General features: G+C 41.0%; 1 protein-coding gene across 2 annotated transcripts in view; it reads left to right on the forward strand.

Annotated features, from left to right (window-relative positions):
- relb (v-rel avian reticuloendotheliosis viral oncogene homolog B) overlaps window positions 1-12960 on the forward strand; it is a 101271-nt gene that overhangs the window by 44357 nt on the left and 43954 nt on the right. Inside the window, exons 3-4 of one of the 2 annotated variants that reach the window (XM_028795898.2) lie at window positions 1631-1779; window positions 9852-10256. In XM_028795898.2, the coding sequence (XP_028651731.1) occupies window positions 1631-1779; window positions 9852-10256 (554 nt within the window). Of the gene's footprint in view, window positions 1-1630; window positions 1780-6828; window positions 7115-9851; window positions 10257-12960 lie in introns of those variants that run through there. The other variant, XM_028795906.2, reaches the window with a different exon arrangement.

The raw sequence follows: 12960 nt of genomic DNA on the forward strand, positions 1-12960 counted from the left end.
CTTTGGTATGGCCAGTTTAATTTTCTATCCCGGGTTGAGTTGGGTTGGTAACATCACTTCAAGAGATGCCCACCGAATCAACAAACTAATTAAATGCGCAGGCTTAGTTATGGGACAAACTCTGGACCCCCTGGAGGTCTTAGTGGAGGAGACAATTCAAACAAAACTGACTGCCATCATGAACAATGCTGCACATCCTCTCTGTGACACACGAACACTGAGGACTTTAAGACAACGTATTATTCAGCAGACGTGTGTTAAGAAACGTGACTGGGGGTCCTTTATACCAACAGCAATATGCCTGTATAGTCCCTCAGTAAGTCGGCCGCACGAGAACTGGGACAGACATGTTAGAAGTTTTCTTCCTCTTTAAATGTCTTTATTCTTGCCATTCTAGTGTGTTTAGACTATAGTCTATCTATCTATCTATCTATCTATCTATCTATCTATCTATCTATCTATCTATCTATCTATCTATCTATCTATCTATCTATCTATCTATCTATCTATCTATCTATCTATCTATCTATAGATCATGTTTAAAAGCACCAATAAGAATTTTTTAATAATTTCTTCAAATAAAGTGCACAAAGCACAGCACACTCCACAATTCACAAATCAATAATCAATGATACAATAAACACAATCCTCTTCTCCACCCAGCAGCACCGTCACTCTACCACCCAACTCTGGCTCCCTTTGCTGTCCTTTAAATAGTCCATGACCCGGAAATACTCTTTCTCTTCTTCCAGGTCAATGCCACATCCTCAGTTCTCAAATAGCCCAGATGTACTGCAGGCTTCCGTCCTCGTGCCTCAGAAGTACTTCCGGGTAGTAGTAACAGTAGGAGTCCCTCAGTTCTTTGTGAGCTCCCCCTGGCGGCACCAACGGTACCCAACAGGGCTGAAGAAACGGACTCCATGTCCCAGGATGCCCTGAGGGAATCCGGGGAACCAATGTCGTCCAGGGCAGCTGCCACCTAGCATCCCGGGGGAGGCAGTGTCCCAAAAAGGCTGCTCTTCTTCCTTCTTCCCGTTCTGAGACATCTCCGCCGGACTGAACCTCCAGCTGCCCATCACACTATCTATCTATCTATCTATCTATCTATCTATCTATCTATCTATCTATCTATCTATCTATCTATCTATCTATCTATCTATCTATCTATCTATCTATCTATCTATCATATAGTGCCTTTCACATCTATCTATCTATCTATCTATCTATCTATCTATCTATCTATCTATCTATCTATCTATCTATCTATCTATCTATCTATCTATCTATCTATCTATCTATCTATCTATCTATCTATCTATAATATAGTGCCTTTCACATCTATCTATCTATCTATCTATCTATCTATCTATCTATCTATCTATCTATCTATCTATCTATCTATCTATCTATCTATCTATCTATCTATCTATCTATCTATCTATCTATCTATCTGTTTTATAGTGCCTTTCATATTAATCTGTCTACCTATCTAATATATTAATTGAATCTCTTTATTTGATGCACTGTATTTTTTAGCAGTATTCAATACACCGCATTATTCAATTGCCATTTACAATTCCTACCGCTTTTCCGCCTCATGGGTCACTTTGTCACACTTTTGGCTACACAGGTTTAATCAACGAGTACATAAATGAGCAGGACAACACCATGAGGAGTGGGCCGAAGCTGCTTGACAGCGTCACAATCTCTAATGAACCATCTACTAGAGGGATTCAGCTCGTCCCGAGGGGCAGTGCACCCTGTGCATCCAACTTATCGGTGAGTGGCAAACTGACAAAAGTAACCTTTGGTTCTCAGTGATTTAAATAACATGACAAAAGTGGTAAAAAAAAATCATGTGCTGTGTCTTAGCTTGCAACTTTCGTTAGATAAAGCTGTGATGTTAGCAGTATAATATTGTAGGCCAATATATAAAAAAAACAAAAAAAACAAATGAACCCCCTCCACTCCTGTCTTCCTCTCTGTGTTCTTCTGGTCAAAATCCACAGGATTCTCTCATTTCCATTGCTTAAAACTGTGCAAAGTTTAATTTGGACTGAGAAATTTGGTTTTGAGTTTTTTGTGTCTACTGTCCCCATCCTGGTACACACCAAAAGTTGTCAAGTTCTGTTCAAGGATGCCTAAAACATGTAAATCCTTTGAAAACTCAAAGTCGAAAATGTGGCTGTGTCACAGTACTTCTCATATATGTGTAGATTTATGGAGCACAAAGGGGACTCAGAATTCCTGGAATTGATCAATAGCCTGAGTAGCACTGGGTATCGTATGCCTACAGTCTGGTTGATCAGTGACATCGTGCCGAGTTGACCGAGCGAGTATTTCTACAGTTGTGCAGATAACGTGGACAATTGTTTTCTCTCCACGCCTCCATGGCATATTTTTAAGAGACAATGAGGATCTCGTTTTCCAACATTGACAGACTCATTCATGAAGAGTTGGTTCTTCTCAGACAGCCTCTTAATAAGCAACATTCCATTGAACTGCTGAGGTGTCTACGGGAAAGCATCAGGAGAGAAACATCCGGAGAGATGGCGAATGCAGAACTGTTTTTTGCCCAATAACCACACATCTGCACAAACTACGTTGTCAATCAAAGAGTTTTTGGCCAAAACCAGTGTGGTTGTTGCTCCATATTATTTGCCAGATTGCAATCCATGTAACTTCTTTGTGTTCTAATAATTAAAACTGAGTCTGAAAGAAAGAAGATTTGCTAATGTGGAAGAAATTCAGGAAAAACCGCTGGAGGCTGCAGACATCGTAACAAAAGACGAGTACAGGATAGGGAGACGTGCTGAGATGAGTGGAATGCAACTCGAGGTGAGGGTTTAGGAGGTGACTAGAAAGAAAGTTCTGAATGTTGGGATGTGGGATGTGAGATTTGAGTCCACAACCTCAAAGTTTGAAGTCAAAAGCCTTAACCACTACTCTATACTGCCTATTTTGCCCAGTGGAGTTTTGAACCCCTGTTTGACATTTGGATTTCAAAAATAAAAGCACTTTTGTACCTTTGCACCTACCTCTTTTGACTGTGTGTGTGTCCTCATTGGCCCGGCTTATCCCTGTTATGACTTTCGAGGGTTCAGATTGTCACCAGAAACTATGGAGCTGACCCAGACCATCACACAGTTGTATCCTCGTTTGGTCATCAGTTATGACAAGCCGCAGACTGGGAGACAGAGATGGACTCACAATTGGCCACATTGTAGTTGAAATGGAAGGATTGGTTGATGTAGTAGGGATGGTGAGGGAGGACTGATCATTGGAAGAATGTGCTGGAAAGAGAGAAAATCTGTCTGCTCCACATGGCAGACAAAGCTGGTAGGACTGGGAGAAGAATGTGTTTTGATTTCTCCAGCGTGTTTGATGCTATCTATCTATCTATCTATCTATCTATCTATCTATCTATCTATCTATCTATCTATCTATCTATCTATCTATCTATCTATCTATCTATCTATCTATCTATCTGTCTGTCTGTCTGTCTGTCTGTCTGTCTGTCTGTCTGTTATATAGTGCCTTTCAAATCTATCACTTGATGTTAGAATTTTTCCCCACATATGCTTGATTAGAGTGGGTTAGGACAGCACTTTTTGGAAATGTTTCTTCATTTGATATATTGAATAAGATTATTTTTATTTATCTGTACAGTATATAGGTTTTTTTTGTCATTTGGGTGATGCTATTTATATGATACCCAGTGCTATACTCTATCTATCTATCTATCTATCTATCTATCTATCTATCTATCTATCTATCTATCTATCTATCTATCTATCTATCTATCTATCTATCTATTATACAGTATACAGGTGCTGGTCGCAAAATTAGAATATCAGGACAAAGTTGATTTATTTCAGTAATTCCATTCAAAAAGTGAAACTTGTATATTAGATTCATTCATTACACCGGGACTGATGTATTTCAAATGTTTATTTCTTTTAATGTTGATGATTATAACTGACAACTAATGAAAGTCCCAAATTCAGTATCTCAGAAAATTAGAATATCAATTAAGACCAATGCAAAAAAAGGATTTTTAGAAATGTTTGCCAACTGAAAGGTATGAACATGAACAGTATGAGCATGTACAGCACTCAATATTTAGTTGGGGCTCCTTTGGCCTGGATTACTGCAGCAATGCGGCGTGCCATGGAGTCCATCAGTCTGTGGCACTGCTCAGGTGGTATGAGAGCCCATGTTGCTCTGATAGTGGCCTTCAGCTCTTCTGAATTGTTGGGTCTGGCGTATTGCATCTTCCTCTTCACAATACCACATAGATTTTCTATGGGGTTAAGGTCAGGCGAGTTTGCTGGCCAATCAAGAACAGGGATACCATGGTCCTTAAACCAGGTACTGGTAGCTTTGACACTGTGTGCAGGTGCCAGGTCCTGTTGGAAAATGAAATCTGCATCTCCATAAAGTTCGTCAGCAGCAGGAAGCATGAAGTGCTCTAAAACTTCCTGGTAGACGGCTGCGTTGACCTTGGACCTCAGAAAACACAATGGACCAACACCAGCAGATGACATGGCACCCCAAACCATCACTGACTTTTGAAACTTTACACTGGACCTCACGCAACGTGGATTCTGTGCCTCTCCTCACTTCCTCCAGACTCTGGGACCTTGATTTCCAAAGGAAATGCAAAATTTACTTTCATCAGAAAGCAGCAGTCCAGTCCTTTTTGTCTTTAGCCCAGGCGAGACGCTTCTGACGCGGTCTCTTGTTCAAGAGTGGCTTGACACAAGGAATGCGACAGCTGAAACCCATGTCTTGCATACGTCTGTGTGTGGTGGTTCTTGAAGCATTGACTCCAGCTGCAGTCCACTCTTTGTGAATCTCCCCCACGTTTTTGAATGGGTTTTGTTTCCCAATCCTCTCCAGGGTGCGGTTATCCCTATTGCTTGTGCACTTTTTTCTACCACATCTTGTCCTTCCCTTCGCCTCTCTATTAATGTGCTTGGACACAGAGCTCTGTGAACAGCCAGCCTCTTTAGCAATGACCTTTTGTGTCTTGCCCTCCTTGTGCAAGGTGTCGGTGGTCGTCTTTTGGACAACTGTCAAGTCAGCAGTCTTCCCCATGATTGTGTAGCCTACAGAACTCGACTGAGAGACCATTTAAAGGCTTTTGCAGGTGTTTGGAGTTAATTAGCTGATTAGAGTGTGGCACCAGGTGTCTTCAATATTGAATCTTTTCACAATATTCGAATTTTCCGAGATATTGAATTTGGGACTTTCTTTAGTTTTCAGTTATAATCATCAACATTAAAAGAAATAAACATTTGAAATACATCAGTCTGTGTGTAATGAATGAATCTAATATACAAGTTTCACTTTTTGAATGGAATTACTGAAATAAATCAACTTTGTCATGATATTCTAATTTTATGACCAGCACATCTATCTATCTATCTATCTATCTATCTATCTATCTATCTATCTATCTATCTATCTATCTATCTATCTATCTGTCTGTCTGTCTGTCTGTCTGTCTGTCTGTTATACTGTATAGTGCCTTATCTATCTATCTATCTATCTATCTATCTATCTATCTATCTATCTATCTATCTATCTATCTATCTATCTATCTAGTACCTCTCATTTAGGTAATATATACTGTATGGTAAAGTATACAGATGTATTCTTGCATTACAGAATAACCTGCTTACTCAGACAACAGAACAAAAGTAAAGAATCCTGCCATCCCATCAGCTGTTCTTTAGTAAAGTGCCATTCCTGTGTTCAGTTTTGCCCAGGGTTCCTTTCCTTGCTTATATTTATGTTCCCTTTCTTTGTCTTTTTCACTTATTTTTCATTTTCAATTATTTTGTTTGGTTATTTCTGTTAATATTAGCCTGTTCATTTATCATTTATTTAATATGTTTAATGTATTCTTGTTTTGTTGTTTTTTAAGAATATCTCTGTACTATTTCTTTAAATATTTTACTTTATGTGCTCAGCATTTTGTGGTTGTTTCACTCAGAGGCGGGGCCACCTGTCAATCACCGCTGAGGGACTGCCTCCAGCCCTATAAAGGTTCCTGAGATATGCAGTCCCTCAACGGTGAATGACAGGTGGCCCCACCCCTTGGCACACAGATGAGCTGGGATTCAAGGAAGGCCCGTCATTTTCAGGTCGAGCTGGAGATGGTGTTCCTATATGCTGATTGAAAAACTCAGTGAGACATTGCAGATATCGCAGCTAATATCATATGGTACTCTGGAGGAAATGATGGGCACAGCTGAAATGCATCAACAAGGCACTGATAAGAGAACTCATCAGGCAGGATGATAGGGCCTAGTGAGGAGATTTATAGAGAAAAGAGCAGAGGACCCAAAACCAGTCCTTGGGGACCGTGCTTGTGGAGTGCACCCACAACATCTTCCCTCGCCAGGACACACGGTAGGACTCAAACCGCCTCAGGGTAGTCCCAGTGATGGCAAGGTCAGAGAAGGTGGCAAGGAGGATATTGTGGTTGAAGGCAAGGGAAAGGCCCAGCAGGATGAGGACTGATGACATGGTGGTACTATAGCTCTAGCCAGCCGTAAAGTGTTGGCAACAGTAAGTAGGGCCATCTTGCTGGACTGGCTCCCTGCTGACGTCTGACCAAGCAGTCCGTTGTTAGCCTTGTCAGTAGTTTGACGGGCTCGGCGAGGAAGACCCTCAGGTAGCACTACGTGCAAGCCACTAGAGGAAGCACCCAAGCCATAACTCGTGTAAAGAGAAAGTGAAACTCCATTTTTTCTTTTTTTTTTTTTTTTTTACTGTATGAAGCTTTTCTCTGCCCTTCTTGTGAAGCCTCCGCCCCCAGCACAATGGAGCAGACTGGGCTTCCTGTAGCTTCTTCCTTTATTTGCTCCCAGCCGCATGGTGGACTGAAGCTTTTGTGTTAGCGGTCTGCAAGGATCAATCGAGGATTCCTGGCTTGATTTGTGTGCATTCATGGAATTAAAGTGAGGCGACATGTTGGGGCTACCAACCAGGCTGTGCTGGTCACCTCAACCATGAGAGTCCTGAGAGTCTCACTGTGTGCCTCCTTATTGTAAAATACTTTCATTTTTTTGTCTTTTTCACTCTGATTTTGAATATTCCTACGGTAGGTGGCATCTAAATTTATTTGACTGGTTGCTTTTTGACGTGTTATGACTGATGGAATAGCAGAGCTGATCTATTCTTTAGCTGCAGAAATCCTGAATAGTGGATGCAGAAGTTCTTAAGAAAGAAAGAAAGAAAGAAAGAAAGAAAGAAAGAAAGAAAGAAAGAAAGAAAGAAAGAAAGAAAGAAAGAAAGAAAGAAAGAAAGAAAGAAAGAAAGAAAGAAAGAAAGAAAGAAAGAAAAGGTTGAATAGAACTGATGAGACCCCTTTGTGTTTTATTTCCTTTTTATATAAATTAAAGGGTGCCATTAGCAAGTCCATAGAAACTGTACGCTTAATTTAGTTTTGCAGCGAGAAACAAGCCAAAGACAGCAGACGTGGTGTTCTTTTTCCTTCCTCCTCGATTGCTAACTGATACTCACAAGTTAGCGGGCTGCTCCTTCAGCCATTCAGTGTAGATTAACAGCTTAAGAAATGTGTTGGGCTGGGTGAAGAGTTCAAATCCAACAGCTAATGCCTTATTGTTATGATTCTGTGTACTTTAATAGTGCCCTGTTTCAGCTTCTGTTATTATTGTTGTTAGTTATTAATAAAAATAATTGTGCCTTTTATTATGGATGCTGCCATGATGATTTGCCTTTGTTATGAGACCATGTCAGTAGCTGCAGTGCGCATCTCTGAAAATACCGTAATTACTGTAATTATTATGACATGACGTCATTATTCAGGTCTGTGCACATGAGTTTCTGCAAGTCCTCTTACCTGCATGTCACTTTAGTTCTTGTGCTTTAGGCTCCCTGGTTTGTTATTCTTTGCTTTGATCCCTTACTACAACAAACGAGAGGAGACCATTCAGTCTACCAGGTTCATTTGTTTAGCTAATAGCTGAGCTCTCCCAACATCTCATCCAGAGACAGCGGCCAAGGTTTCTGCTTCAACTACATCACTCAGATAGATAGATAGATAGATAGATAGATAGATAGATAGATAGATAGATAGATAGATAGATAGATAGATAGATAGATAGATAGATAGATAGATAGATAGATAGATAGATAGATAGATAGATAGATAGATAGATAGATAGATAGATAGATAGATAGATAGATAGATAATGTAATGGACAGTCATGGCCTTTTCCCAGCCAAGATGTCTCCATAAGGGAGGGACCAGGGGAGCGGACATGCACAAGTCACTTCCTCTCCCAGAGCACTAGATGGCAGCCCCCAAATCCTGGGTTGCAGTGGTTCCTCGGATTCCCACAGGACTACATGGCAGCTGGAGTTCCACAGTGCCGTCAGGGGTTGCTGCATACGAGACGGAGCTCTACTGCATTGGGCCTTCACCATACCTGGGAGTACCTCTGAATCATGTGGATGGGCCACCTGAAGTGCTCCCGGGTGCAACTTAATAAAGACTGTCTCGTTTCATTCAGGGAGTTAGGATTGGAGACGGACGAGAGAGAGAGAAGAAGAAGACACAGGCTTGTTTTATTATTGTGTTTGTGTACTGTGCAGGTGGGAAACTAATTAAAGAGTTTCCCACAGTGCATTAAAAGACTGTATTGTGTTTGTGAACTTGTGTCTGCGTTTGTCTATGTAATGCATGGGGAACTGATATGCCTCCTGGTATGATAGATAGATAAATCTATAGGCACTATATAATAGATAGATAAATAAATAGATAAATATTAATTTTAGTACAGAAGGTAGGAGAAACAAGATAGATAGATAGATAGATAGATAGATAGATAGATAGATAGATAGATAGATAGATAGATAGATAGATAGATAGATAGATAGATAGATAGATAGATAGATAGATAGATAGATAGATAGATAGATAGATAGATAGATAGATAGATAGATAGGAAATTTGAAAAATGATAGGAAACCATTCAGTGCTTTTGTTGCTCATTTGTTTAGCTAATAGCTAAATAATGATGGTCCAAGGACAGACCCCGAGGGACTCCACTGATGACCCCATTCTCCTCTTATCTGCATTCTTTGTCTCCTGTCGCTTTTGAGATCCAGTTTTGTGGGTTACCTCTGATGCCTTCAACATGTAGTTTTAGAATGAATCTTTGGTGTGGGATGATGGCGTCAAAGGCTTTTTTTGCTTTGTTTTTGTCAACCATTCCAGTCGCCAGTTGTAAGAAATCTAAAAGTTTGGCTTCTCATAAATCCATGTCAGGTGTTATTTAATAGATTATTTCATTTAGGTACTTTTCTCCTTTATATTTTTTTTATAGTTTTCATAACTCTACATGGTACATAAGTAGAATTTATTGGTCTGTAAATGTCAGGATTCACTTTGTCTCCCTTCTTGAATACTGGAGTCACATTTGCAACTTTCCAGTCCTCACGTATTTCTCCTTTCTCGAGTGACTGCTCAAATATTCCCAATTAATGGTTCATACTGTAGATAACATCTTTCATTTTTTAACTCCATCAAGGATTTTTACCTTTGGTTAGTGTTTATCGTGTGGCGGATGATAACACAGATCTTTGGTGTCAAATTTGGCTTTCGTTTATGATCTTTGGCCTCCACCATTTCTCAATCTGCCTTTCTTAGGGCTAGGAGTAACACCAATGAGATCTGTGTGCTCCATGTCTATGACTTTGTTCACGTGCAGCATGTCATGATTATGTGGTGGTCTCTCTAACGCCAAGATGCTGGAGATGAATATTTTTAATGACACAACTCTGTTTTACTGCTTCTTCTTTTTCTCTTTCAGACACCTGGGAATTCATTTATGCCATCAGTATCCAGTAACATGGCAGCTTCCCCCGTAAGCCCAGCTCACAATATCCGGCGACGCCAAGCCCAAGGCAAACCCTCCACACCACAGCTCATGTCTCGCAGTTCAGCGCCAGTGGCCATGCCAGAAAGCCGAAGGTCAGGCGGAGGCCTGCGGGGCAGTAACAGACAAGGACAGCTTTCAGTAATGTCAGCAGACTCTCATGGTGCTGATCCTAACACTCGCTTTCTGGAGGACTTTCTGGAACAACCCAAACTGGTGATCACCGAACAACCCAAACAGCGAGGCATGCGTTTTCGGTATGAGTGCGAGGGACGATCTGCTGGAAGTATCCTGGGAGAGTCCACCAATGAGCACAGCAAGACCCTGCCCACCATTGAGGTGAGCTTTTAAACTCTGTTATTAGTGACTGTTGATGTTAAAATAGCATTTGAAGGTCAGGTTGGGGAGCATGCATTGATACAGTAAGTTGCTGAACCCATCACACGATGAAATGGGATCCTGGTTGGCAACCACTCTAGGCAGACACATGGTCCAGTCCCACCGTCCTGAAATGACCATCTATCTGCCTCAGCCAAGTGTTACGTGGGCATCCTCTTGGTCTGGTCCAGCTTTTTGAGGACCCTGCAAACTGGATCACCCTCGGGGAATCACGCCACATGGCTGTAGTGCCATTAGAGCATTAGAACACTCTAGACGAGAACAGGCCATTCAGCTCAACAAAGCTCGCCAGTCCTATCCACTTATTTCTTCCAAAAAATATCAAGTCGAGTTCTGAAAGTCTCTAAAGATAGATAGATAGATGTGAAAGGCACTATATAACAGACAGATAGATAGATAGATAGATAGATAGATAGATAGATAGATAGATAGATAGATAGATAGATAGATAGATAGATAGATAGATAGATAGATAGATAGATAGATAGATAGATACTTTATTAATCCCCAAGGGGAAATTCACATACTCCAGCAGCAGCATACTGATAAAGAAACAATATTAATTAAAGAGTGATAAAAAAATGCAGTGCAAGTTAAAAAAATGCAAGTGGAGTGTGTGAGGCAGGTATAACAGACAGTAACTTTGTATAATGTTAACGTTTACCCCCCCCGGGTGGAATTGAAGAGTCTCATAGTGTGGGGGAGGACCGATCTCCTCAGTCTGTCAGTGGAGCAGGACGGTGACAGCAGTCTGTCGCTGAAGCTACTCCTCTGTCTGGAGATGATCCTGTTTAGTGGATGCAGTGGATTCTCCATGATTGACAGGAGCCTGCTCAAAGAAAAATTTCCTAATGTTTGTGCGAAATTTACCTTTAACAAGTTTCCAACTGTGTCTCTTTGTTGTTGATGAACTCATTTTAAAGTCACCGTCTTGATCCACTGGACTAATTCATTTCATAATTTTAAACACTTCAGTCAGGTCTCCTCTTAATCTTCTTTTGCTTAAACTGTAAAGACTCAGCTCTTTTAATCTTTCCTCCTAACTCATCCCCTGTAGCCCTGAATCAGCCTAGTCACTCTTCTCTGGACATTTTCTAGTGCTGTTATGTCCTTTTTGTAGCCTGGAGACCAAAACTGCACCCAGTACTCCAGATGTGACCTCACCAGTGTGTTATAAATCTTGAGCAGAACCTCCTGTGACTTGTGCTCCACACATCAGGGCGCTATATAACCTGACAATCTGTTAGCCTTCTTAATGGCTACTGAACACTGTTGGAAAGTCGATAGCTGAGAGTCCACTACGACTCCTAAGTCCTTCTCATAAGGTGGACTTTTGATTTTCTGACCGCCCATTATGTATTCAGACCTAACATTTTTACTTCCTATGTGTAATACTTTACATTTACTGACATTAAATTTCATCTGCCATAACTGACGTTCCCTCACAATGCAGGTAATGTGCCTCATTCGGGACTCCATGAGCAACACAAAGTCAAACCAGCGGTATCCAAGGATTCTCAGACACAGTACTGAAGGAGTCCAGTCTTCATCTCAGGTCACTGGATAGCGTCCATGTCTCACAAACATATATCAATGCAGGAAGCACCAGGACTCTAAAGACTTGGACCTTCGTCGCCACACACCCCTTTCCAGTGACCTCATGAAATGCTCTCCCAATCCGTTAACTGATCCTATGTCTTAGTACGTTTGACCGGGCCCTCTGGAAACCCTTTCACAATCCATGAATGTTAAGACTGCATAGAGCCCCAGTACTCAGATGTTTGTTGAACTAATTAACGACAGACAGACATACGTAGAATTCATGCATCAGAACACTTCCAGACAGCGACTAAACAAACGGCTTTCTTCATGTGTGAACGGCACCAACTTTTCTGGAAGCGAAACACAATTCCCTTCCTGGAACTTTTTGCAAAAGTGAAACACTGAGTTTCGCTGTGAATTCAGTGCCACACAAATGATTTCGCTCATCACTATATGGTGGTGCTAGAATGTTTGTGAGCCCTTTAGAATCTTTCTCTATAAATATGACCTAAAATGTGATCAGATTTTGACGTGAGTCCTAAAACGAGATAATGAGAACCTGAATCAACAAAAGGCACAAAAGCATTACACTCGTTCATTCATTTGTGACATATTTTTGTGTGAAAAAGTCTGTGAATCTTCACTTTCAGTAAGTCCAGTGGTGTGATTCGCTTGTGCACCAATAACTTCAGCTAAACAGGTCCTGTGACCATTTGGAGCCCTAGGGGGCCTTGGGGTTGGCAGGCACCACCTCTCATTGTCCATAGGAGATAGTCAGTGTTATTAGACTTTGATGATCTATTGGGTGGGACACCCCCTTGGGTTTACTTTCATTAATGGTGTACACTCATTTATTGTCAGAGTTTGACGATCATGTGGTGTCTGGAGCGCATTGTGTATCTTCAGAAGCACAAATGGCAAGTACTTTGTTATTGTACTTTGTCACAAAAAAACAGACATAGGAGTCATAAAAAGTTTTGAGGCAGCCACCCCTATAATATTCCCTGGCTGCAAATGAGTAAATTGCTAGCACTGATGTGCTCAGAACAGAGTCCAAAACACAACTGATTAGGTCGGTCAAATTTGGTGGCTTTAAAGGCCA

Source organism: Erpetoichthys calabaricus, chromosome 1 (genome assembly GCF_900747795.2).
Source record: "Erpetoichthys calabaricus chromosome 1, fErpCal1.3, whole genome shotgun sequence".
NCBI classification, from domain to species: Eukaryota; Metazoa; Chordata; class Cladistia; order Polypteriformes; family Polypteridae; genus Erpetoichthys; species Erpetoichthys calabaricus.